This window comes from Cnephaeus nilssonii, assembly GCF_951640355.1.
Source record: "Cnephaeus nilssonii genome assembly, chromosome: 12".
NCBI lineage: Eukaryota > Metazoa > Chordata > Mammalia > Chiroptera > Vespertilionidae > Cnephaeus > Cnephaeus nilssonii.
This window is the reverse complement of record NC_137083.1, coordinates 38,971,879-38,999,834: the sequence shown is the minus strand read 5'-3', so window position 1 is coordinate 38,999,834 and position 27,956 is coordinate 38,971,879. Positions and strand designations below refer to the sequence as shown.

General features: G+C 38.3%; 1 protein-coding gene across 1 annotated transcript in view; it reads left to right on the top strand.

Annotated features, from left to right (window-relative positions):
- The window catches only part of RELN (reelin), a 449,067-nt gene that overhangs the window by 418,781 nt on the left and 2,330 nt on the right, over nucleotides 1-27,956 (top strand). The window contains exons 52-63 of the mRNA XM_079785901.1: nucleotides 845-1,059; nucleotides 3,211-3,388; nucleotides 4,833-5,008; nucleotides 5,156-5,262; nucleotides 7,605-7,847; nucleotides 9,540-9,715; nucleotides 12,798-12,871; nucleotides 13,687-13,848; nucleotides 14,782-14,939; nucleotides 17,163-17,382; nucleotides 19,683-19,880; nucleotides 20,552-20,650. Coding sequence (XP_079642027.1) covers nucleotides 845-1,059; nucleotides 3,211-3,388; nucleotides 4,833-5,008; nucleotides 5,156-5,262; nucleotides 7,605-7,847; nucleotides 9,540-9,715; nucleotides 12,798-12,871; nucleotides 13,687-13,848; nucleotides 14,782-14,939; nucleotides 17,163-17,382; nucleotides 19,683-19,880; nucleotides 20,552-20,650 — 2,006 coding nt within the window. The remainder of the gene's footprint in view (nucleotides 1-844; nucleotides 1,060-3,210; nucleotides 3,389-4,832; nucleotides 5,009-5,155; nucleotides 5,263-7,604; nucleotides 7,848-9,539; nucleotides 9,716-12,797; nucleotides 12,872-13,686; nucleotides 13,849-14,781; nucleotides 14,940-17,162; nucleotides 17,383-19,682; nucleotides 19,881-20,551; nucleotides 20,651-27,956) is intronic.

Below are 27,956 nucleotides of genomic sequence, written 5' to 3'. Positions count from 1 at the left end.
AAATTTAATATTAAGGTATACAACTCAATTACATATAACTTAATGACATAATATACTTTACTTCTGAACTATTTCAGGATGAATCTTTCATAAGAGTAAATGTGCTTCTGCTCAGGGTTAAATACTAATAGAGCAAATATTGATAAATATGTAGAATACTGATTCCAACTGGCAATCTTTTCCTTTACAAAAGGATTAAAGTTAGTATGGTTAGATCTACTTTTTTTACAAGAGCATTTTAATGTTTCTGAAGAAAGAAAATTATGGGAAACAAAGGCATGAATAGCATTAATGCCAGCACTAATTTTGGCTAAGATTTTATGTCAACCAGTTTATTCTGTCTACCTTACCTGCACTGTATTAGTAACAAATGCCGCATTATGGCTACCTCCATCAAAGTACCTTCTGTTATCACTTCATTATGTCTTACTTGTAGTTGAAAGTGATTTATTGAGAGTCATAAATTGTAGGACAAAATAGTAAACTTGGTAAAGCTGTTAGCATTCTGCCAAAGAGAAGCGCCAGACCATTAGCACAACAAACAACAATTTGTAAGACGGCCCAGGCCTCCCCAGGCAATCAGCCAACCATGGCAAAAGCACAGGTTTCAGCTTCTTTCCAAACTCCCTGCCCAATATATTTGGCACTTTCTGTAACGTGTCACCTGGAGCAACCATGTCAACTTTCCCACGCATCAGCAGAACGAGGAATGAACCTGAAAATACAGGATAGATGTGGTGCAGTGTCTATCAAATGATGAGCAACTTTTTTGTGCCAAGTCCTTAGAGTAGAAACATGTAATATGGGTTTAATATATTAACAAGCTTGCTTTTCTGTTTATTAGATCTCTGTTGGATGTAAAGTATCTGAAAAAGTTGCTCAAAATCAAATTCATGTGCAGTATTCTACTGACTTTGGAGTGAGCTGGAATTATCTGGTCCCTCAGTGCCTACCTGCGGACCCAAAATGCTCGGGAAGTGTTTCTCAGCCATCTGTATTCTTTCCCACGAAAGGATGGAAAAGGATCACCTACCCCCTCCCGGAAAGCTTAGTGGGAAAGTAAGTAGAAAATTAAAATAAAGCCTGGCTCCAACCATCCAGGAGTAGATTAGGGACCCTGGTTGGGCCTGAGAGTCTGTGTGATTGTGAGTAAAATGCTGTCTTCCTCCCTAACTCCAAAGGCTCTCTAAATTGGTGACCTCATGAATGGCTAAGTCAAGGAGATCTCAAATTGGAATTCTCAGACTTGTCAAGACGGACCTTGGCAGGCCCTTTCATGTGCCATACCTCAGTGTCGGCCAATGGGGACAGAGCAATGGTGATGGCCTGGGAGCCAGCTGAGAAGGTGTATGTTACCCTATGGACCTGTAGACTGTGGTCCATCACACATCATATGCTTTCCTCGTTACGGCCTTGTCAACCCATGATAGACGAAGCCAGGAGCAAAACCCTAACTCATTATGCTGTTTGTACAAATCCTAACTCTTCATGCTATTTGTACAAGTATGGTTTGTAGGTTTCATTTTCCTCCTATCAAAGCATTATATTCCGTACCTGCAGTGAAAAGTAATTAGTCTGGATCAGTCGTGAGCCAACATGATTAAACTGTTCTCTAAAAAGTCTGTGGATAAGTTAATTTAAGGCAATTCCAAAAGATTTATCTTTCAACTGTAAAATTAGGAAAAAAGATACATTAAAGAAAATGATAGGTGAACTTCCATCATAGGAATCATAGTGCGTGGCTAAATGAAAAACTTTCTCGTGAAAGAGAGTTATGATATATGACCAGAATACATAAAGCCTTTTGAATAAGGTGCTTACACATAGCTTTTCCAGTGTTTATAGCTATCATTTACTACTTAAGCATTCACAGTTTTCAGGAACAAATCTAAAGGGCTTGGTCAATTAACATAATAAGAAGCCAAATCAGGATATTTTTAGCTGCTGGTAACAGAAAAGCCAATTCAAATGGACTCAATTAAAAATGAAATGTATTATATCTATAATGAAAATAATCCAAAGATAAATGATTCATAATAACAATGTTCAAGGACATTGTTATTTCTTACTCTTAACTCTTACTCTTTGTTCCACTGTCCACACATTGGCCACACTCAGCCTTCAGGCTGGTTCCCCTGACCATAGATGACTTTCAGAAAATTGGAACAGAATGCAATCTTACCTGTGTTCAATGCGAGAGAAACAGAGTTGCTTTTCTTTCAAAGAGAGCCAGAGCAAGCATCTCCTTGCATCCCATTGGTACAAATTAACCCAAGAATGCCCTTTCCTGGCTCAGTCAATAGTTAAAGCAATTATATTATGAAGATTATCTCATATGACTCATCTGGGGTAAAATGCATGCTGGGAAGCCACCACAACATCCTTCCTCATTTTCCCCCTCCTGTTCTCTCTTTTCTTTTTTATAATGAAATACAACTTACATTCAGTAAAATGCACATATCTTAATTGTTTAGTGCAGTGAGCTCTTACCATTGTGTAATCCATGTAACCACCACAGGAACCAAGGTACAGAACATTTATATCTCCCCAGAAAGTTCCCTCATGTGCTTTGGACTCTACACCAACATGGTGTGGAGTATTTTAATATAAGGTTAATTATGAGGTTTGTATTTTTCCCAGAAGGCAGAGAAGAACAATGATGAAATTAAAATCTCAGGAAAATGTCCTTTAATATAACCCTTCCAAATTTGTTTTCTGATTAGCATAGTTACTCTGAGAATATTGATTATCTTTGGGGAATTCAGAAGTTTCTGTTTCCCAATCACCTGAGGGCTGTGTGCATGCTGACAAGGGTCTGTCCAAGGATTTGCTCACCTTCTGCACCATTTCAAAAATGCAATTAATGAATCTAAATTGTGATGCAATCACTGTACTCAAGTTCATATGCAATGTTTTAAATAATTGTGTGCTTTAAAATGCTCCTATTGCTTGAGATAGAGATTTCGCTATTTTCATTGTGTTGTACAAGTTTGTTCATATGTTATAAAATTTAAATGAAACTAGCTTTAAAGTTCCATGACTAGAAAGAAAAATATAATGACAGTCAGAAAACATTTTTTATTAATCCATTTCATACTCTCAGAGTGTCTTAAATGTTTTTTCTCTTGCACACTGAATGCACACACAGGAAAATGAACCTGAATAAAGTTAACGTTTGTTTTTCACTCCTCTGCTTTTGTTTGCTAATAGTCCAGTAAGGTTTAGGTTCTATCAAAAGTACTCAGATATGCAGTGGGCAATCGATAATTTCTACCTGGGCCCTGGATGCTTGGACAACTGCAGGGGCCATGGAGATTGCTTAAAGGAACAGTGCATCTGTGATCCAGGATTCTCTGGGCCCAACTGCTACTTGACTCACACTCTGAAGGTAATGTCAAAGTCCCTGATGGAGCATGGACTCGAATTGTAGGCCGTGACTTAAGAACCCACTTACATGTGAGACTAATAGTTTATACAATGTTCTTTGGGGGCCCCAGGAAATAAATTCTTTGGGTAGAAACTAAAAAATGTCATAGGTTTCTTAGATTAAGATCTAGTACAATTTACCCAATTCAAAAATACACCAGACTGTATGGAGCAAAGTATATAAATACTGTATTATAATATAAGAAACATAGTCACAAGTAATGAATAAACTAAAAAAAAAAATCTAGTTTCTTTCATGACATTCAAATTTTATCATCATTCTGATTCTTCAGATGGATTACAAATTGTACAAATCTATATTATGATTCAAATCTTTCTAATAAGAGTTTCCATGGTTAACAATGCATGTCTTCAGACTAGAGTCCCTACATGTAAACCTCCATTTTTAAAATTGCATTGATTTGCTAACAACAGCAAGGTAAGGTTCACATAACTACACATCTTTAACCATAGAGATGATCATGTTCTAAGTCTGAAGAAGATCTATTTAAATCATTTCAACTACACAATAAGATAACAACTAGATAACTCTCTTAAATAAGTGGAAAAAAATATATAGTTTTTCTGTATAATTGCTGCAATAATAATTCTAACAAATTATTTCCATGATATATTTCTACCATTAGAAAACATTGGGTGCCTCAACCCAATGCAAAACTGTATTATGGACAAAATGAATATACTATGGGGAAAATGAATAATCAAGATCTTGCTATGATGTGAGGAGATGAAATAATTTTACACAAAATGTAGCCATAATGAACCCTAATATTTAATTATCTACTCTGCATGTTTCATAATATCATAATAAATTATAATGCTACTTTTATAAACGATTTAAATAAACATAATTTGGGAGTATGTGCTTAAGTAACATTTTACAAATAGGAGTATTACTCTACTCAACCTTGTAATTGTTTTAAGATTCTCTCTAGACTTTAAATTCTAATTATTAAACATTATTTAAGTTTAAATGATCTTCACTATATGATTAAAAAGAACATGTGAAGCTATCCTTTTTTTTAATATCCTTGGAAAACCATTTAAACACTAGCTCTAATTATTTTATTTTATTTTATTAATGATTTCAGAGAGGAAGGGAGAGGGAGAGATATATAGAATCATCAATGATGAGAGAGAATCACCGATTGACTGCCTTCCCCATGACCCCACTGGGGATTGAGCCTGAATATGAGGCACATTCCCTGACCAAGAATCGAACCGCAACCTTCTGGTTCATAGGTCAACACTCAACCCCTGAGCCTACACCAGCCAAGCATCAGCTCTAATTTTTAAAGTCCAAGATTTAATTCTGAATTAACTTAACTATTCCATAGTTATTAGCTGAAATTATTTTTAACCACATGCTACTTATTTTTTTCCAGACTTTTCTGAAGGAACGCTTTGACAGTGAAGAGATCAAACCTGATTTATGGATGTCCTTAGAAGGTGGGAGTACTTGTACTGAGTGTGGGATTCTTGCCGAGGACACTGCACTCTATTTTGGGGGATCCACTGTGAGACAAGCTATTACTCAAGATTTGGATCTCAGAGGGGCAAAGTAAGTCATTTTGAGTTTATTTTCATCACAACTTAGCACATTGGCCCCAAAGCAAGGAACACATGTGGGAGAAGTTGTTATCCAGGATTTGAGTAGAGTATTTGTTCTAATTTACTATTCTCATGGACAATGTGTGCTTGCTTTCAGATTCCTGCAATACTGGGGGCGCATTGGCAGTGAGAACAACATGACCTCCTGCCATCGGCCCATCTGCCGGAAGGAAGGCGTGCTGTTGGACTACTCTACGGATGGAGGCACGTTTCAGGGGTGAAAGCCATACCTTGGAGCAGATTCCCAAATTCCATCCAGTGCCCCTGAGAAAAGTCTTTGCAAAGAGAATAGTGAAACTTACAAAGAGGAAGTTACGGATTTTAGTTGTGTTACACATTCCATATATGTGACTTCTGTGTTAGCAAAATCCTACCAAATAAAGGAACAAGAGAGAAATCACATTAAAAAGTTGTATCGAGTCCAGGGGGTAGACTTATAGGGAGATCACTTCATACGTTATGTAAATGTCTAATAACTATGCTGTACACCTAAAACTAATATAATATTGAGTGTCAACTGTAATTTAAAATTTTTCAATTAAGGAAAATAAATAAAATATTAAATAAATAAGCTCCAAAGTTTATGAGTAAAGAAAAGAAATCTCTATGCTTAACTGAAGCTAGATTATAAGTTATACAATCCTCTCTAATAAAATGGTAATATGCAAATTAACCATCACTCTGCTACACAAGCCACACCCACCAGCCAAGCCACGCCCACCAGCCAATCAGGGCGAGTATGCAAATAACCCCATCCAAGATGGCTACAGCCACAGAGAGCAAGGTTTCCCAGGTAACAGAGCAAGCCAAGCTTTCTATAGCCGTTGTAGGCCTAAGCCTCCACTCAAGCTACAAAGTTTCAACTATAGAAGGTAAACAAATTCAAACAAATGGCGGCAGAATGGAGCTTGAGAGAGCAGGCCAGGGTTGCCAGCGGCAACAGGGGAAGCAAAGCTTTCCGCACATCCTGGCCGGGCCCACCCGCTTAAGGCTACAAAGTTTCAATTGTAGAAGGTGAATTAACTGCCACAGAAATGGCAGCAGGCTTGGTTCCGCTCCAGGCTACAAAGTTTCAATTGTAGAAGGAAAATAAATTCCAGATACCAGGGCCTCCGCTTGGGTCGCCAGGGGGTGTGGCCAGCCTGCAAACCACCACAGGCCCCTCGCTCAGGCCACCCCACGCCCCAAGGGAATCCCACCCTGATCAGGGACACCCTTCAGGGCAAACCAGCTGGCCCCCACCCGTGCACCAGGCCTCTATCCTATCTAATAAAAGAGTAATATACAGATGATCATCACTGCAACACACAATATAGCTGCCCCCATGTGGTCAAAGATCCTGCCCCCATGTGGACACAAGATGGCCACCACAAGATGGCCAGCAGGGGAGGGCAGTTGAGAGGGACCAAGCCTGCAAGGGAGGGCAGTTGGAGGTGATCAACCCTGCAGGAGAGGGCAGTTAGGGGTGACCAGGCTGGCAGAGGAGGGAAGTTGGGGGCAAACAGGCTGGCAGGGGAGCAGTTAAGCATCAACCAGGCTGGCAGTGGAGTGGTTAGGGGGTGATCAGGCTGGCAGGCAGAAGTGGTTAGGGGCAATCAGTAAGGGAGGCAGGCAAGCAGTTGGGAGCCAGCAGTCCTGGATTGTGAGAGGGATGTCCGACTGCCCTCCAGGAGTCCCAGATTGGAGAGGGTACAGGCTGGGCTGAGGGACAACCCCCCGCCGTGCACGAATTTCGTGCACCGGGCTTCTAGTTAAAAATAATTTTTATATAGTTTCCAAGTAAAAGATAATTTTAAAAACATTTTAAAGTGTTTTAAGAAGGTTTCATGTGAACATGTGTGAAATAAATTCTAAGAGAACCTACAAGATTATAAAAACATCATTAATTGTGAAAGAAGATAGTCTGAATTTGCAAGTGTGTCATCAACTATTTTAGCCAAATTCTGTTTTATTATTTGGAAGTAGCTGAAACCAGAAGTAATGCCATGAGGTCTTGAGAATCAGCTTTAGCAGGTAGATATTCTTAATAACTAGCATATAAATAGATGGCCCTAAAGTACTGTCTGTATTCAAAAGGTGTTTTCTTAAATAATTTAAACATCCCATCTACAGTCATATCAGTTGTTAAGAGGGAACGTTCATATCAGTCCAATAAACCACAAATTGCATAGAATTGTAATGGCTATATTTTTTAATAATAGCAGTTCTTGTCTAGAAGCATGCAAAACGTGGATGTTTCTCATTATTCATGAGGAATAATACATATTAGGAATCTAGCACAAAATTTTAAAGGCAGAAAATATATAATGTTTAGAGTTTTTATCTTTGGCCAAGTATTTCTAAATATCCTTCCCTTCATATCATCAGCCTCATGTTGCAACAATATTTATAAGTGCTGAGCCTTTCCATTAAAGTCAATGAAATAAATTCTCATTGGTTGAAGTTTTGTGTGTTTTTTCCAGAAGCTTGCAGTAACTGCAGTACACCAGTGGTTTGTGGGGGTTTTTCCCAGATATGTTACTATGTTGGTTTATTTGTTGTTATAGGAATTACTTGGACTTTGCTCCATGAGATGGATTATCAGAAATACATTTCTGTTAGACACGACTACATACTTCTTCCTGAAGATGCCCTCACCAACACAACTCGGCTTCGCTGGTGGCAGCCTTTTGTGATCAGCAACAGACTTGTGGTCTCCGGGGTGGAGCGTGCTCAGTGGGCACTAGACAACATTTTGATTGGCGGAGCAGAGATCAATCCCAGTCAACTGGTCGACACTTTTGATGATGGTAAGAAACAAGACATTGAACGGTCTTTCCTGTGAGCTGTTTGTCTGTTTGTGTTTTTGGATGAATTGCTACAAGAAAATTTAGAATGGTGCCTAGCATATATTTGGTGCTCAACAAATGTTGCCTATTGTTTTGCCCCATAGTTTATAAATCTTCAAGGCTGGTGGCTTGCTGAAATGTCAACTGAGAATTCAGTAAATCCTGTTAAAGACGAAATGTCTAGCTCCAGATAAAACTTGAAATTCCAATACCCCAAAATAATTTTAGTTTCTTTAGGAATTTCTTTACTGCAGAGATATACATTACATTGGGTTAAAAGTATACCAAGAATCTCAAAAAATGGGCAAAGGACCTAAATAGACACGTTTTGAAAGAGGACATACAGAAGGCCAAGAGACATATGAAAACATGTTCAAAGTCGCTAATCATCCGAGAGATGCAAATCAAAACAACAAAGAGGTACCATCTCACACCATCAGCATGGCTATCATCAACAAATCAACAAACAGCAAGTGCTGGTTAGGATGTGGAGTAAAAAGGAACCCTCGTGCACTGCTGGTGGGAATGCAGACTGGTGCAGCCACTGTAGAAAACAGTATGGAATTTCCTCAAAAAATTAAAAATGGAACTGCCATTTGACCCAGTAATATACCACTTCTAGGACTATATCCCAAGAAATCAGAAACACCAATCAGAAAGGATACATGCACCCCTATGTTCATAGCAACATAATTTACCATAGCTAAGATTTGGAAACAGCCTAAGTACCCATCAGCAGATGAGTGGATTAGAAAACTGTGGTACATCTACATGATGGAATACTATGCTGCTATAAAAAAGAAGGAATTCTTACCATATGCAACAGCATGGATGGAACTGGAGAACATCATGCTAAGCGAAATAAGCCAGTCAAAGAAAGATAAATATCACATGATCTCACTCATTTGTGGAATATAATGAACATCATAAACTGATGAACAAAAATAGAACCAGAGTCATAGAAGCATTGAACAGACTGTCCAACCTATGAGGGAAGGTAGGGGGTGAGGGAGTAAGAGGTCATCCAAAGGACTTGTATGCGTGCCTATGAGCATAACCAATGGACACAAACAGTAGAGGGGTGAGGGCATGTGCTGGGGGGTGGGGCAGCCGGGAAGAGGTCAATGGGGGAAAAAGGAGACTTATGTAATACTTGTAACAATAAAGAATTTTTTAAAAAGTATACCAAGAATCATTTTGCAATGGTGAAAGTCACCCAGACTAGCAATTACATTTTATTTTTTTAATTTATCTCTATTGTTGAAAGTATTACAGATGTCCCCTTTGTTTTTTGTTCTTGTTTTTTCCCATTGACCCCCTCCTTCCCACTCCTGCCCCCTCCTAGGCCTTCACCGCACTATTTTCTGTGTCCATGGATTACGTATATGTGGAACCTAATGAACAAAATAAACTGGCGAACAAAATAGCAATTACATTTTAGAAGTTGGGTAATCGTTATAAGTACTAGTAGTTAATAATCTTTTCTAGATTTGATTTCTCAGCTTGGATTTATATTTATAGCAATTAAATAGAATAAGAATAAATCTTAAAGAGTAAACAGAAAGCTAGAGTTTAGATATTCAAGTAATTCAACAATAAGCCAGTCAGCTCAAGAGCATAACATGCCATATTCTTTCCAATTTACTTTAACAGAAGGCACTTCCCATGAAGAAAACTGGAGTTTTTACCCTAATGCAGTAAGGACAGCGGGATTCTGTGGCAATCCCTCCTTCCACCTCTACTGGCCAAATAAAAAGAAGGACAAGACCCACAATGTGCTCTCCTCCAGAGAGCTCATTATACAGCCAGGGTACATGATGCAGTTTAAGGTAAGGGAAGTGGCTCTTCCACACAGAGGACGGCATTACGTTTGCGGGAGGGGATGTGGAGAGAATGCTTATTTGGGCAAGGATAAGGAAATGATTGATTTCATTCATTAAAAGAGACTTTATCTTATGAATAAAAGAAGTAATCTTTCACAAAGTTTTTATCAGGTAGGATTATTGGAGCATATATAAAATCTATAAGTATACTGGGACACAGCAAGAAATGTAACTGTATTTTTACGTCTCAGATATGTAATCTTGAATTCACTTTCCCAAACCTTGGAAATAGTTGTCTGTGTGTGTGTGTGTGTGTCTCTCCCTCCCTCCACCTCTCCCTCCCTCCCTCTTTTCTTCTCTCCTCCCATTTTTCTTATTATATACCTACTTCATGTATGAAGCCACTTTGCTTCTTTATTTATCCTTTTTTATTATTACTTTCCATTTTCCTTTTGTCTCTTACTTCCAAACACAAACCTATACATTAGCCCAGTTGCAACTTTCAAATCCTCAAAGATTTTAAAAGGACTTTCAGATCTTTTAAGTGCATATTTATTACTATAGAAGGATATCAATGGCAATGTTTTGAACCAGTGAAGGAAGGCATAGAAGATAATTAACAGTCAGATAGTCAGAGAAAGATAAAACAGTATCAATTGATGTCTTTATTATTGCAAAACATACTAAAGGAAAGGGCATTACAGAAACGCACTTTATTACTAGATCATTTTAAAGACAAACATCAATTGTTCTAATGCCCTTATTTAAAGAAATGTGCTACAATGATGGTTAATAGTAAGAGTCCTTATTAGCAGAAATAAAAATGTACTGATAGTTGGTGGAAGAAATGTGGAGTTGTTTAATGGGTAAAGAGTTTCCATTTTTTAAGATGAAAACACTCTTCAGATCTACTAGAAAAAAAAAGAAATTCACTCTTTTTCTTCAACTCTATGTTAAACTCTCCTTCAGAGACCGGAGGGTGAGGCAAGCTCCCCAAATACTACCATTCCCTCAGGATTATCTGTAACGTAGGGGCATGATGGTTGTTCAAGGTCATAGGTCACATCCAGTTATTCTAATCCTTTAAGAATAAGTGTTTCTTTCCCTCTACCTAGCCAATATCAAAGTCATCATATTTGATTAAGTTGACTGGGACCTCCTCTTTTGCTGCCTCAATCAACCTAGAACTAAAGAGACTAATATTTTCTTCTCTAACCAAATCAATTGGTTAAAAAAAAATTGTCCCCAGAAATTTAATAAAGTATCACTAAAGCCGCATTTTTAAAAGTCACCATAGATTTCCTAAGCTCTACATCTGACAGCTTTCATTCATTCCTCATCTTTCCTTTTCCCTCTGTGCCATTGTCGTCCTTGCCCTCTCCAACCCATGCCATTCCCTTTGGCTTCTGGGCTCTCTGCCAATTCTGTTCTTATCTTCTTGATATCTACTTCTATCTCTTTTTTAACTCCTCCTCTTCCTTCACCTCTCTAAATGTCAGCATTTCCCAGTACTTCTCGGCTTTCTTCTCCCACCATAGACATTCTGCCATTGGAAATATCATTCATCCCTGGCTTCAGGTCTTAAAGATATGACCAGCTCTCAAATCCTCATGGCCAACCTTGACTCGGTACCACAATTAATTCAGTATTTTAATAGCTTGTGTACATTTTCATGCCTTTGTTTTATTGGCATCTCAACTCAACATGGCTAACAATGAATTTCATATCTTCCTTCCCCATATCAACTCCTCTTTCTGATTTCCCTGTTTCTATTAATGGCACTACCTTTCACCTATTCACCAACTTTAAATTTTAAAGTACTCTTTAAAATTTTCACATCTAATCCTTCACTGTATTCTTTCATTTGAATTTTCAGTGTTCCTAGCACCCATCCCATTTGCTCTGTTTGCACTGTTACTACCTCCATTCTGGCCCTAATAAATCACTAGTCCATTAACTAGACTTCCCACCTCTAATCTCTCTCCACATTCACATTGATCTTTATAAAGCACAGCTCTGAGTGCATCATTCCACTGTTCATAAACCTTTAATGATTTCCCATTACCCACCAAATTAAGGCCAAACACCTTAGACTACAAGTCAATCCTCCTTCTACCTACCTATTTTTCTCCTATCTCTACCTCTCACACTCTTTCCATGCTTCAGGGGCAGTTCACATACACCCAACTTGATGATTTTTTTTTATTAAAACGTATTTGACATATAACATTATGTAAATTCATGTTGTATAACATGGTGATTTGATACATTTATATACTGTAATATGATTGCCATTATAGCAATAGTTAGCACCTCTATCACATCACATAATTATTATTTCTTAAATAGAATCTCCCCTTCATATGAAGCAGCACAGCATTTTATTTATATATTTTATGATTTCCATTTTCACTATTAGAATATGTTTCGTACTCTCTCTCTCTGAAGCCAGAATTATTTTATTCATGAATGTATGGGCTGAAATTTTTATCACTAACCTTCTCCAATAATAACCCTGAAATAGGACTTGTTGATTAAGTAGATGATTAGGACTTAAATTTGAATCGCCAAATTTTTATAGTATTTATGAATTATTGATTATTCAAATGCTTAAGCATATGTAATATGCAAAGCTTTTATTCATATGGAAATGGAAAAACCCTGAGAATGAATATTAGGTCATTAAAAATTGCTATTTTAAATTATAAATAAAAACAGTAGCATCAAGGATTAGGATATCAATGACAATGTTTTGAACCAGTAAAACTTTGAGTTTCTTTCCATTAATTCTTCTAATATGACTTTCCTTTTGGCCAATTTATAGTCTCTAAATTTACTATTAATATGTTATACTAATTAAGTAAATAGGAATAGTACTTATTTAACCTTAATTCTCATCTCCATGCAAAATTGCATGTCTTTAGCTGAAGTCAAAAAAATGTATTTGGTGTTCTGGCAGACTGCTCTGTAAAAGCTTCAATGAATGTTTTTTGACTACTAATCATAATGAAGACTGATGGGATTTCTATTTAATGTAGATATTATTTAATCCTGCCTGGTTCTCATTGATTGTTTATGTTTATTTTAGATTGTAGTGGGTTGTGAAGCCACTTCTTGTGGTGACCCTCATTCCGTAATGTTGGAGTACACTAAGGATGCAAGGTTTGTCAAATAATTGTTACATTTCCTCCAAAGCTGAGTACACAGTTCAAATGGTTGTCTACTTTTAGGGCAACTGTTTAAGAGGAACAGCATTTTATATTAAAAGTGTCAGCTCATGTGTATTTCACATGTACAAATTCAATGCATATAAAATTTACACATCTTATTTTCACATTTTTTCTTCAAACCAAGAAAAGTCTATTTTCATACTAGGCTGCAGCCAAAAAAAAAAAAAAACCTTTATATTTTAAAATAAGTAAAATACTACATTTGTCCTGAAAGTACAAATGTTGCTCATTTTCAACCAACCTTAATGAAAATTTTAGTCAATGAGAGATCTGAATATGCTTTGGCCAATCACATCTCCTAAGCATAGTAGCCAGATCGAATAAAAAACTGACACAGAACAGTTACCATCAAAGGGTGCTGACAGACCTGCCTCCCACCACCACTTTTTAAAATGAGTTATAGGGAGTTAAGTGTGGTAAGACCGAGAATTTTGTCAGTCAACTCCAGGTATGTTTCTGGTAACAATATCAGGGGGAGGAAGCCATTAGAATGCAGCACTTTGAATGCTATTATTTTATTCTGTTGTCTGTGAATATATTCATCTGCTTGTAAAGAATTAGAATAGATCTTGTGTGCAGTTATTTTCAAGTTTTCTTTTTGGTGTCTGTAATTATAAATATGCATAGGAAATGGGACACTTACATTGAAATATCTTACTTTAACCCAAACCCAAAGCATTATGTCCACATTAGACAGGTCATATATTTTTCCTGAGTTGTCTAATGAAACCTCTTTGGTTTCTGCAGATCTGATTCCTGGCAGCTGGTCCAGAGCCAATGCCTCCCATCCTCTTCAAACAGCATTGGCTGTTCCCCCTTCCAGTTCCATGAGGCCACCATCTACAATGCTGTCAACAGCTCGAGCTGGAAGAGAATCACCATTCAGCTGCCTGACCATGTCTCCTCCAGGTGGGTTGCATACTAAGGTAAACTTTGCAGGATTACCTGGCAATCTCTACCGAGCTCAAGCAGTGAGCTGAGAGCAACTGATAAAATGAGGCTGGAGTTTTAGTTGCAGCCTTAGTACCCTGTCCCCTCTTCTCTCCTTCCTCTCACCAACCTCTGCCTCAAAATGGCAACTGCATATCCTGGGAAGAAATAGGGTCATATTTGTAGAGGACTCATAGATCTCAAATTTTATTTTAACTGAAGACCATAGCACAGTGGTCGGCAAACCGCAGCTCGCGAGCCACATGCAGCTCTTTGGCCCCTTGAATGTGGCTCTTCCACAAAATACCACGGCCTAGGTGAGTCTATTTTTGAAGGAGTGGCGTTAGAAGAAGTTTAAGTTTAAAAAATTTGGCTCTCAAAAGAAATTTCAATCGTTGTACTGTTGACGTTTGGCTCTGTGGACTAATGAGTTTGCCGACCTCTGCCATCGCACATGCCAGACTCATTCACAGGCCCCAAGCACAGAGCCCCGAAGACCTGGAGTTGGCAGCATAACTCCCCCATGTTCTGTGCTCCCAAAGGCGGCACTCAGTCCGGATACACACAGTCTCTGGGGTGTGCAGTGTTGGTCAGGTTACGAAAATTCATTTTACTCCAAGATTTAGAAAATGATAAACCTCTGTAGGAAAAATGGGCACAGGCTAATGGGATAGAGGAGAAAATACACAGAAAAATTTTAGGGAAGGCACAAACTTCCAAAATAGTGTGTTGGGGGATACTCCCAACGTTTTAGGAGTAGACATTCACTCACCGCTGTGAGGTAGTGCTTAAGGGAGAAGTTTGGGAAGCCCTTTTCTGAGGAATAGCCCCCATTGCCATGGTCAGAGGCTGGGCACAGCCATGGGAAATAGCAGCCTGCTGAATGCCTCCTGTTCTCTGTGGGACTTTCAGTGCGACGCAGTTCCGCTGGATCCAGAAGGGGGAAGAGACTGAGAAGCAAGGCTGGGCGATTGACCACGTGTACATCGGAGAGGCTTGCCCCAAGCTCTGCAGCGGGCACGGGTACTGCACCACCGGCGCCGTCTGCATCTGCGATGAGAGCTTCCAAGGTCTGGACCCCAGGCTGCCCTTTTCAATCCAGGAGAGCGTGGCGTTCTCCTTCTCTCAGCACGAATACAAAGGCCACTGGGAAATGGATAGACACTCCAGCCTGAGGGATTGGGGATAGATGGCACACTCTGGTCACAAAGTTATTTGTCTTTGGAATGAATTATCAAGGATAAGTTCATGCTATGTTCCTTGAGGTATTTTTTAATGCAGGTTTTATCCATTCAGGAATTCTAAAGTTCCTCACATTCCCCATCTTCCATTCAATTCTCTGCCTCCCACATTTTATTTCCACTCTGGACCTCTCTCCTCCCTGGCCTAGCTGCCTATCCATGGCTACTTCGCCAATATTCCTTCTCTCTCATAGCCTCTCCCAACAGCAGCTGCCACTGCCCTCCCAAGATGTAGCTGACAATTCAAGATGTTCTGTTTCCCAGAACAGATATACTCTATCACAAAAAAAGAGAGAAAAAAAGCCTTCATAACTCAAAAAAAAAAAAAAAAAGATTAAAAAGACATTTTTACTGCTTTAGTTTCTAAGAGCTGGAGTATCCTTGGGACAGAGTAGCTCCTCAGCTCCTGAAATCATAAAAAAATTGCTCTGTCGGCCTGCAGCCCTGCTGTCCTCTAATCAGCAGGGGTGGGGAATGTCCGGCCCACAAAATCATTTGCTCTGGCCCTGCCAAGGCAGCCGCAGACGGGACTCCAAATTCAATAAATATAGGAGCTTTTTTCATAGCAACACAAATTTATATTAAGTGAGTTATATGAAGTGAATGATGTTAAAAATATCCAAATAGCCCTTGGCAGAGAAAGGCTCCCCACTCCTGGGAGTCTAATGCAATATTTCTGCCTCTGTTGTTACAAAGTTCACTTTATATGATTACCGTTATATTCTCAGAGCTTAACTCTTGTCATATAGCGATGCTCAAGAAATCTCATTTGAAGGAATCCTTACTGTGTCTTATGCTTTGCTAGTTACACCGTGTCCACTAATCATTTGGCAGAGTCATTTAGTGTTTATGATATCCCGTAAATTAGCTAATTATAGTCAGTCCCACTTTACAGATAAAGAAACTGAGACAATGAGGTTAAGTGACTTGCCTAAGGTCACAGAGCTAGTAAGTGTCAGAATAGAGGCTGGTGCTCATGTTATTCTTCCCAGTCAGCCTTGCTGTCTCTCATAGCTGAGAGATTTATCCAACGGGGGCCAGAGTTTTGCAACTTACCCAAGTGTGCAATGAAAGAAGCCAGCGATTTGAATTCTGGAGTAGAATCTAGTTAGATTTCTTGGTTGATGCTATTTCCTTGCCTGCAAATGAAATGAGTCTGATTAATGTAGACTGCTGCATATCTCTGATATTAGAAATTACTTAGCGGTCGTCTTTTTCACCTGGTTTCATTCCTGCTGAGACTGGCGAGTCTGGCTGTGTATTAGCTGGGGAATTTGATCTTGCGGCAAATGACGAAATCAGATGTCTCACAAGGAGTCCTGGATGTCTGCAATTTTCCCTCTCCCCTGATCCAGCAGAGCTCTGTGACCTTTTCATTTTAAACTATTGTGGGCATTTAGGAAAGTTGAGATGTGCAAATCAATGGGAAACGCAACCACATACACATTTGCTAATGTACCATCTTACCTAATGCTAGTATTTCAGCTCAGTGGTCTCTGAGAGACACATCCAGTTTATTCATTATGCATTTACTTATCCCAGCTTCATGACTGAATGTCTTGTGCTAGGTGCTGGAATCCGATGATGAATGAAATACAGACTCTGCTCTCAAGAATCCTCAAGTATAGGGCTAGAAGAACAAGAATATGATTTATCTTATTTTCTGCTACAGAATCATGCTAGGGGAAAGCTATTAGGCTGGCCTCTCATGCCAGGGAGGAAACTCCCTACTAAGACCCATCATGGTCTGTATGCAGGCCCAGCCAGATGCTGTGGTATTTAAATATAGGTTCACATGAGCAAGAAGTAGATTAGCAACTACATATTTTAGTGAATACTGACTCAGAGATAATGGGATTTATTTCAACAATGTTAGCCAATAATTGCTAAAATAAAAGAGAAACATTTATTTCAGGGAGTCTATATCTGCTGGGTATTTTGTCATTCTCCCAGTAACAACAATGGGTTAAATTTGAAATTGAATACTTGTTCTTAATCTTTGGTCATTCTGCTTGTTGCAGCTAATTTGTGCACTTAATCCCTTCCCTCTAGGTGATGACTGCTCTGTTTTCAGTCGTGATCTTCCCAGTTATATTAAAGATAATTTTGAGTCAGCAAGAGTCACCGAGGCAAACTGGGAGACCATTCAAGGCGGAGTGATAGGAAGTGGCTGTGGGCAGCTGGCACCCTATGCCCATGGGGACTCGCTCTATTTCAATGGCTGCCAGATAAGGCAAGCTGCCACCAAACCTCTGGATCTCACTCGAGCAAGGTAACAAAACTCCCGTGTTATAGTTCAGACACAGAATCAGTTGCAAGACTGGTCATCGTCCACTGTCAAATATGATCACAAACTTAATGACACAGGTTTCACCAAGCTGTGGAAACCTAAGTATCATTTGAATTTGGTATGAGGAATCAATATGTTTCACAACTCAGAATTATCCTTTGCTTAAGTTTATTGTACAATGACCTTACATTTCTTCACATACTGAGTAGTACGGTCACAGGCATAAGCCTAGAGAAATGGCCAAATATAAAAATTGATATCAAATCAACACATTGTGCATCTTGAACTTACACAGCATTTTATGTCAATTATATTTCAATAAAGTTGAATAAATAAATAGTCAGCTAGGGATAATCTATATAGATAATTTGATGTCGACCATTGCAAGCATATAAATGTAAATGTTAAAAAATGTAAATGTATATGTGAAGTAGATTTGCAGTCACACAAATATATATCTATATGCAGCATATGTAGTTACAATAGCTAGAAACAGAGCATGGATGGGTGGATGGGAACTTTAAAAATTCACATGCTGCCCTAACCGGTTTGGCTCAGTGGATAGAGCGTCGGCCTGAGGACTCAAGGGTCCCAGGTTCGATTCCAGTCAAGGGCATGTATCTTGGTTGCGGGCACATCCCCAGTAGGGGGTGTGCAGGAGGCAGCTGATTGATGTTTCTCTCTCATTGATGTTTCTAACTCTCTCTCCCTCTCCCTTCCTCTCTGTAAAAAAAAAAAAAATCAATAAAATATATATTTTTTTAATAATAAATAAATAAAAACTCACATGCTGTAGGAGCTGCATATTAATGCAGAATAAAGAGGGCAGAGACTGTGCAGATCGACTAGGGAAGTGACAGAGAAAAAGAGGCCCCAGGGGGTTGGATTTTCTTCCCACCAGCCCTTCCCTGCTCCGCCACCTTAGCCAGTGTGAACACAGCTTTTTGTCTGTTTAATTCAAGAAGGGTTCCAAGGCTCTTTAAAGGTTGTAGAGTACTGGGTTAAAATAGTACTTGAATGCTGAAAACTGTTCAGTAGCTCTAAGTATATTTGAGAATTAAATATTTGGTTAATAAGAATATGGGTGTTTTATTGAGGTTTTTCACTTTGGAAAATATTAGTAATGTATTTTCAGAGGCAGAAAGGCAGGTTTGTGGTCTTCAATATGATAATCAAAATATAATAAAATTGATTCCTGTATGCTAACCGTGGAGATGCCAAAAGTTGCTGTGTCCCCCAATCCCATTTTTTCCTATCAACAAGACTTAGTTAATCTAGAAACAACTTGATTATTTCCTTGACCCATATAGAGCTACAACTATCTACTTAGTTAACAATTATACACCATGTTGTACAGATAACTTTGTTTTAAATTAATGTATGCACTTACAAGTCTTAAGTCTAGTGCTTAATTTGACATCTACCCTAAATGGAACTACTCTGTTCATCACTAAGATAGATCTATGTTTCAAAACTGTGTCTTCTATGGGCAAGGACTCCTGTGAAAATCCAAAGGACATGCATGTCAGAGAATAGCAGGCGTGGTGGAGAGCCTGCATGTCTAACGCAGTTGTCCCTCTGCTCTGATCTCCAGAGTCCTTTCCTAAAATAGCATGATGGTTTGTTCTTGTGTAGATGCTATTCAGCTTGCAGCTACTTGTAAAAGAAGCATGTAGCATAAATATTGTGGTTTTATTCCTGTCCTCTCCATGTCCTCAGTGCCTGTTTGGCTCATACCTTTCAGAGAACAGGAGTTTCAGGTGAAATACTAGAACAAGATTTCCAGCATCATGAAAAAGAGGACAGATCTTTAAAAGTCAGAATTGCTTTCTTTGTGTAGGAAATGAGCCTTTTAGAGATTATTTTTCATATGTAAGCTGTAAAAGATAAACAAATTTTACTACTATTGTGATTTAGTCATAAGACTGTCTTATGAACTAGGGAATTACGGACTTTAGGAACAAAAAAGATTTTTTAATTAGAAAATACAACTCCTTTAATACTTCCTGACTTCTTGTTTAAAGATGATTTCCCCTGCCCTGGCTGGTTTGGCTCAGTGGGTAGAGCATCATCCTAAGGACTGATGGATCCTGGGTTTGATTCCAGTCAAGGGCATATGCCTAGGTTGCGGGGTTGATCCCCAGTAGGGGACGTGCAGGAGGCAGCCGATCAATGATTCTCTCTCATCATTGGTGTTTCTATCTCTCTCTCCCTCTCCTTTCCTCTCTGAAATCAATAAAAATCTTTTTTTAAAAAAAGATGATTCCCCCTGTGTTTTTCAGCAAAATCATGTTTGTTTTGCAAATCGGGAGCGCATCGCAGACGGACAGCTGCAACAGTGACCTGAGCAGCCCCCACGCAGTGGACAAGGCCGTGCTGCTGCAGTACAGTGTCAACAACGGGATCACCTGGCACGTCATTGCGCAGCACCAGCCCAAGGATTTCACACAGGCTCAGAGGGTGTCTTACAACGTCCCCCTGTAAGTGGCCGGAATGGAGAGGCGTTGTCTCACACAAGATCCCTGAGAATCAGAGTTTGAGCTAGAAATTTGAAGTTCCTGGACCAACACCACAAACATAGTGGTGCAGAACCAAGACTAACCCAGATCTCCCAAGTTTTTTTCTGTTTCCTACGAGAATAACAATTAGAAACTGAAGCAAGGCATCGGGCAAGAGGGAACGGAGCATAACAACAGTGCTTTTTTCACATTTTCCTTCCTCTAACCAGTATTTCTAGTCATGTAGAAAACAACACTTTTCATTTCTGCTGGGTACGCTTAATGTGAAATTTTCTGAAGATAGGCAACTATGTCACTTTTGCATAGCTCTTTGTCACCTTTGTACCCCTAGCTCCTAGCACAGGGCCCCTCACACCGAAGGCACATCATGGTTGTTGACTGAGTTGCTCTTCCCATTACTAGTATAGGAAGGGGAATAAGGGGGAGAGATGTACACGTATTACGAGTCCTTGATTGGCCAATAAAATTTAATGCTTCTCAGAAGCGTCCTGTGACCTAAGCAAATCTGAATTCCATACCCAAAGTTTTGTTGACTTAGATTAGCCTATTACATGTGAAGTCTGGAAATCACACACCAGAAAGGTCTCTGTTTTCTCGTATTTAACCTCTTTGTCCTTCTGTCTGTGATCCAGGGAGGCACGGATGAAAGGAGTTTTATTACGCTGGTGGCAACCACGCCACAACGGAACAGGTCACGATCAATGGGCTTTGGACCACGTGGAGGTCGTCCTGTGAGTATCTGATATACAGCATCCCATGTTCATCTTAGAAAGGTTTGAATTCCTTTGATATGACCTGCTCCTTAATTCAGTAAGAACTGTTCCTGAAGAGATCCCCTCAGGATTTTGGCTTATACTCTTCAGCAACTCAATCTATAACTCGAGTCGACCTGAAATAATAAAGCCCCCAGTGTAATTGAATGTACCTTAGAAAACGCAATAAGCAAAAAGTTTACAATTTTGACAATAATAGTTTAAATTGGATCAAACCAAGTCTCCAGGTAAATGGGAAACAATGCCTTCGCCAGATCTGGATTGCCTTAGAAAATGGAATGACGTCCTGAAAGGGAAATGATATGTATTGGTTAATCTGCAGAGTATTACTAGTTAATGTGCCCAGTTACAAACACCTTCTCAGCCACAGATGCCTGAGGCTCTCTTCCATGTAATGACACGGTTGCAACTAGAACAAAGAATCTGAAGTTTCAAATTCCTCCTGACCAGCCCCAGCACCTAACAAGGGAAGGGCGTTCCCCTGTGGTTTCTCCCATGTAGTGAGGTTGGCACCACTGTCACCTAGCCGGGCTGACTGTTGTACAGAGAGATGACTTGCTTTTTCTCTAACAATCTAGTTCCTGTAGAACTGGAATGCTTATGTCTCGACGGGTTCGGACTGATGGCTCCAAGTTGTTGGCAAGGAGAGGCGAATCTTCTCGGTAGATAGGTTCAAATGTTCATTCTGTTTACCAAATCGATAATGAAATCAGCCCCTTGGCTGATTTCAGTCATTTTGAAAGCAAATTTATATAATTAATTGGTAGGAAAACTACCAGATTTGTTTTCTTTCGATCATAGCCATGAGCTGAATTTCTCTCAGTCTTGAGTTAGCCTTCGTCTTAGTTTTCACTGAGGCACCTGCTTGCATGGCATCCATATCAACCCCCAAATCCAAGAGCACCCCAGTCCCTACACAAGCTCCCACTGTGCGCTCTGCTGCTTTGGACAACTTGCTGGGCTCTGCCTGCACAAGACAAAGTTGAAGTTTCAAATAACAGTCCAGACTCATTTGAATCTGTATATGAGGCTGATGTCTTACTTAGATATTCATTTCCTCAGACTACGTTAATCCAGGAGACTAGAATAACCTGGTTTCTAAAATGAACACATATAAAGTAAGGCCAGAGAGCGATGCCCAAATAGACCAAAAACCATCCCTCGAGCCGTTCTGCCCTGCCTACTTTTTTCAGAGCCGTGCTTCTCAATCTGATTAAACATCAGAATCCCTTAGGCCTTGGGCAGTGTCCCAGTGCCCAGGCCCATCCCTACGGATGATTTCATTTCAATTGACCTGAGTATCAGCCTTTTTTAAAAGCACCTCAGGTGATTCTAATAAACTGATTGATAATCAAATTTAGAGTCAATAACCACTTCATATCTTTCAAGTCTCTTGCCAAGACAGTTTACATTAAAGGGGCTTCCTGTGCCTGACAAAGCATTGCCAACTCCTATGGAAACTTCAAAACGGGACAGTCCTCAGAAGAAGGCAGGATGCTAGTTCCTGCCCTTAGCTAGACATAACAGTTCTTAATTGGAGTAGACGTTTTTTCACCTGCCACCCAGCCAAGCAATCGCGGTTATCTGTCTTGGATTTCAGAGGTGTATCATCACCGTGAGTCCCTCCCTTGGACTGCAGTTAAAGAGTACATGGGGTCAAAAGTGCAGATATACTCCCTGGTGGGAAATAACCCTTCACAACTTGGAGGCAGAACTCTGTTCTCTGTTTCCTGTGGACCTGCTGCCCAGCGGCCCTCAGAACACCAGCATCGCCACACAGCTCCCAAGGAAATCTCGAATACCTGGTGTTGGTTCTAAGTTTTATAAGCAGCTACCAACATCATGATTTTATTACAAGAATCAAGTTCAGATTGTATGAAATCTATCACATTGATCACACCTACTGTTTCTGGTGTTTTTCTGGAGCAGTAATCGGTATTTGTAATGACTTCACTTCCTAGTACATTCCAGCTCCAGAATTTTAATACTTTGAAGAATGTATATCTCACCAGGCACCTCTCTGCTCTTATTCTGCAGGGCCCTAAAGCATTTCAATGATAAGAGAGTATTGCCACACATACACTGTTGCGTCATTTGAGTTTTATTCCACATCTTCTTTCAGAGAATAATTTAAATAGTATAACTTTATACATATCACCATATCACTTCATTTATATATATTACATATATAGTTTTAAAAGCAAATGCTATCTCTTTAATGACAACTCAAACATTTGTTAACTTTAAAGGACTTTATTTTTTTCCCTTTTTTGGAGAAACATGAAGTTGAGTTCAATAAATGAGTTGTTTAAAAAATACAATACAAAGAATATATATTTTCAGAAATATGTCTTTGATGTTTTGCTCTTGCCTTGGGAGTCAACATTTTTATGCCACTGTATACTTTCAAAGTATTTCTTTTCAGAAGCGTCACAAAAAGTTTTAAAAAGTATTCACTAGTTAATATGCCATTGGTAGCTATAATTCATTGATTTTATGAGCATAAAATAAAAAGAAAGTTCCAGAGAATTCCAAAAAATATAATAAATTAATTTTCCAGAGTCTTTCAACCAAATGAGGCACAAAGAAGCTAGCCAAAGCTCATGTCATTATTCACAAATATTACTAATTTTAACTTTGCTACCACAGATGTATATTTAGAAATAGAGAGAAGGAATACACCAAGAATTCCTATAATTCAAAATATTCTCTCTATTGCCCTAGCCAGTTTTGCTCAGTGGATAGAGCGCCCGCCTACAGACTGAAGGGTCCCGGGTTCAATTACAGTCAAGGGCATATGCCCATGTTTCGGGCTCAATCCCCAGTAGGGGGCATGAGTAGGCAGCCGATCAATGATTCTCTCTCATCATTGATGTTTCTCTCTCTCCCTCTTCCTTCCTCTCTGAAATAAATAAAAATATATTTTAAATATATATATTCTCTCTATTCACTATACTTTTATATAATAACATTTAATAAATGTTATTATAAATTAGTAATATTAACTCCTCAGGTGTGGAGCGGGGAGGAGACTGAGGTCCATATCTAAAGAGATACAAGCCCTATCTAATGAGACACACTAATATGAATTTGTGACTAGTGATTGGGGGGGGGGGGGGTACACTTTTTAAATGTATTTCCTTCTCTGAGTGAAGACTGGCCTTAGTCTAGCTTTATTACCATAGTTTCACTTTTGTACATGTGCACCAAGTACACATGCTAAAAGTCCTTAGAAAGAAAAATTGGTCATGCATGGTATCTTGAATTTAACCTCAGTACTGCCCATATTAACCAAGAAGATATATGAATTTGATGAGAACAAATTTAGCACTTTTGAAAGTATTTCAAGGTTTAGGCATTCATCCTAAATGAACAAGATACATAATAGGTTTTTAATTTAATGTCTTACTTTTAAAATACTCCCTGTGGAAGGATTTGAGTTTCATAAATATGGATATACAGAATGACAAGGCCCCACCCCCACCCTGCCATAAAGATAAAAACTACCATTTAGCATTTAACGAGCAAAGTCATTTATGCTTGATGCTTATTTGAGAGAGTAATCTTCCCACTCTGATGTTTTTCAATAAAACCTGCCCTTGAAAAGCACTTCGCTAATCTGCCATGGAACAGATGAACCAAACGGACAGGCCACTTTTTTCCAGCCTCACTAGCTTACAAAAAGCCTTCATTCTGTTACGTCTGAATGATGTAGCATAACACAATCATTGACAATCAAGTGTCAGAAACCTAATCTCTCTGAATTCATTTGCTAGAGTAGAACATTTGTTTTTCAGTAAATGTTTGTGAATACATTTGGGCAGATCCCTCACAAGATCCATGCTGGTGGGATCCTTCTTAGGATAAAAGTGAATTCTTAATGTTTTTGTTGGGCACTCATACTTCTATCCTAAGAATCTCCCTCACCAAACTATGCATTTCATTCACACATCACATTTCCTGTGTACGTGTCTAAGTCACCAGCTGTCATGTGTATAATGGAGTGGGCCAATTTTTGCATGTGTATCTTGAAAGTAAATTACTCAGTAAAGAGTTAGCCTGTGTGAATTGATTTACGAAAAAGTAAATTATTACCACATTTACTGAAAATTGAAAACCAATATGTTGCTAACTATGATCTTAAATGCATTTATCAGATTTTAATAACATGTGTTCCATCATGACCATCCCTTTATGCTATTCATTATCAAGATACTGTCATATTTTTGGCACAAATGATTTATGGAGATGAGCATATTACATTTGTTGCAAAGCATATTTGTCCTTTATTAAATTTGATTGTTATCTGATATAGAGGACTTTATATTTTTAAAAGCCCATTCCTTAATATATTCAGGAACAAGTATTTTCTAAAATGTAATTAATTTAAAACAGAAAATAAAATTAGTAGTGGTTATTAAACCAGTACTTTCATATTTATACTTTATATGCAACATTTATGCCAAATGTAGTACTAAGCTACATGTACCTTGACATATGGTTATGAGCAAATATTGCATGTTGCATTACATAGCAAAGTTAAATATATGTATATATTAGATATAGAAGAATAAGGAATAACATCTTTAATTTTTATTTTCAAAAGAGATGAAAAATCCTATATTGCGTCTAAACCTGATCAGACTTTTATGACTAATCACAGTGCTGCATGCATTGAAAGGCATTTTTTAACTTGTGTTATATTTCATTATTTGCTGTCATTGGTTTTCCACTAGAGTAAGGTAAGTCCTGTTACTAATTCTGGGGTACTGTTTACTAATAGTTTCACCGCTGCGCCTACGTTAACTGAGAAGTTTGGTTGAAGACCTATGCAGTTGAAAAAATATATATATGAAAACCAAGTTACATGTGATATTGAGACATACAGGAACTTTTGAAACCTATATCATGTAGACTCGGAGTTCAATTAAATTGTGATTATTCTCAAATGTAAACAATATTGGGCACAATCAGCATTCCTTCATGAGGAAACAACTTGACCCTAAGCCGGGGACTGCATCAGGTGCTCTTGAAGTGCTCGCAGTTCTTACGTTCATTATGAGGGGAAAGTGAAAACAAAAATGTGAGCAAAAGAGCTAGGGGTCTGATTAAATGTAATGTCTTTTAGAAGATCAATTGTACTGCAGATGTGTGAGGATGCCTTACTTCTCCATTCTAATCTAAGTTAATGAATGAATTGGCAGAAGGGGATGGATTTATTCATAATATTTGTGAGTTCTAGGTTTTTATCCTTAGGTAAGATTGGCCTTCTTTAACATATATTTATATTTGTTCCCTTCTGGAGATACTTAGGAAAGAAGGTAAAATGTTTATCATTTATTAAACACTTGCAGATTATGCTACAAGTTTTCATTTAAACCTTACAACTCCCTGAGGTACACGTTAACAAATGTTATTTCATTTATCAGAGAAAATAAATACGAAAGCTTCAACATTTGTGAGCTTTGTGAGCCTACACTTATTTACATGCAGCCCCCACCCCCCGCCCCCGAAAATGCCTGGCCTTGAAAGTAAAATGTGCAGCCTCCTCTCTGCAGGGGAGTTTCGTTGATTGATTTAAACCGCAGTGTTCCATCTTACAGTCACCAGTATTTCTCCGAAAGATATGGCAGTCCACTGGGTTCTTATTTCTGCATTTATATAAAGCATTATTTATTATATCATATGTTTTGATGAGAAATGAATTAGTTACTGATCAACAAAAGTACCTAAATGGTCTATGAGCTCAAATTATGTTTCCCAAGACTGTCTTCTCCATTTCCTTTAGAATCTATTAAAAATCAATTGAATTTTTTCATAATAATAAATGACCTAAGATAGTAACAGTTCAAAAGAACAGAGTCACTAGTTCTTAAAAGATCTTGCAATATCCACATTTCCTATGCAGAAATAGGGAGAATTTAATAATCTCATATGCCATCTAAGTCCCTAAACTCCCTAAACAGAATTGGAAATTTAAGTTTGCATTTCTAAGAAGTCATTGATGTTCATTTTCCCTTCTTTTAATGGCTTAATCATAATGGAAGAATTTTAAAACAGTCCTAGTTCTTCCATAGCCAAAGCAAATTTATGTCAATTAGCACAGTTGATATGTCTTTGGATGAACAATATCTGCTTTCATTGGACATGTAATAAAAATTACTTTCCCTATAATTGCAGTGACAAAATAAATCTTTAAAATTCTATCACACCTATTATTATTTTGGTTACAAGGTTATCTACAGCGATACATCTCTGTGTATCCAAAACAAAAATAGGCTCACAGATCTGCTCCATACAAAAAATAAACATGAGCTCTTTAAACTTAAAATTTCCCTAGTGCCCAATCCTGTAAGTTAGACAGTTTAGAGGCCCCAGTAACTGTTCAATAACCATGTCAGTTTATGAAATGGTTCTAGAGGCAGACAGCATTTTGGCATAGCTTGCCAGGGTGCTTGATTTTAAAAACTTATAAACTGTAAAAATCTGCTTCATTAGATTCCAACCTAACTTACTCCAAAGATGTTTGTGTTTTACATACAAAATTACTAGTCAGTTTCGAGGATGCTTTGAAAATGTGGCCATTTTTAATGTGACTATATAAACAGGCATCTATAGCAAATGCTGTGTGCATATCAACATTTGCAGGGATCCAAAGATATGCTACTGATACATAAATTTATTTGAAATTCATAAGTATCCAGTAAATCAAAATGCCCCTAGATTAGATATAAGCTTCCACACTGGGCTGATAGTAAAGGTATTAAAGATCTAAAACATGTTAATATTTATCTTCTCACATACAAAGATGAATAATTTAAGTCAGTCCATAATATGTAGTGATATGGAGAAGTTGCTCTAAAGCCATTAAACATGCACAGCAACTTTTGTTTAAATGTTCCTTTGTTCCATTGAGATAACTAAACATCTTGAGTGTTCTGAGTTTTTTTTATGTAATATATTTTAACTATTTTAAATTCTATTTGAGTACCTTATATCTTTAAACGTGCTTTCAACAGAATAATTTTCATTGCTTTAACTTTGCAGTTATTCCTTATAGTTAAAGAGTAATGATTTACAACAGGAATCCAATCAGTAAGTCATCAAAAGTTCAACAAACATGCCTCGACCATGACCATGGCCTTGGTGAGGCAGGAGGCTCAGGCTGTGGTGTGGGGGTCGGGGAAATTGAGGGATAGGCTGCCACAAAAGTTTAGTCATGGGGAGCCAAATTGTCTCCATTCAAAGCAGAAAATAAGCACTA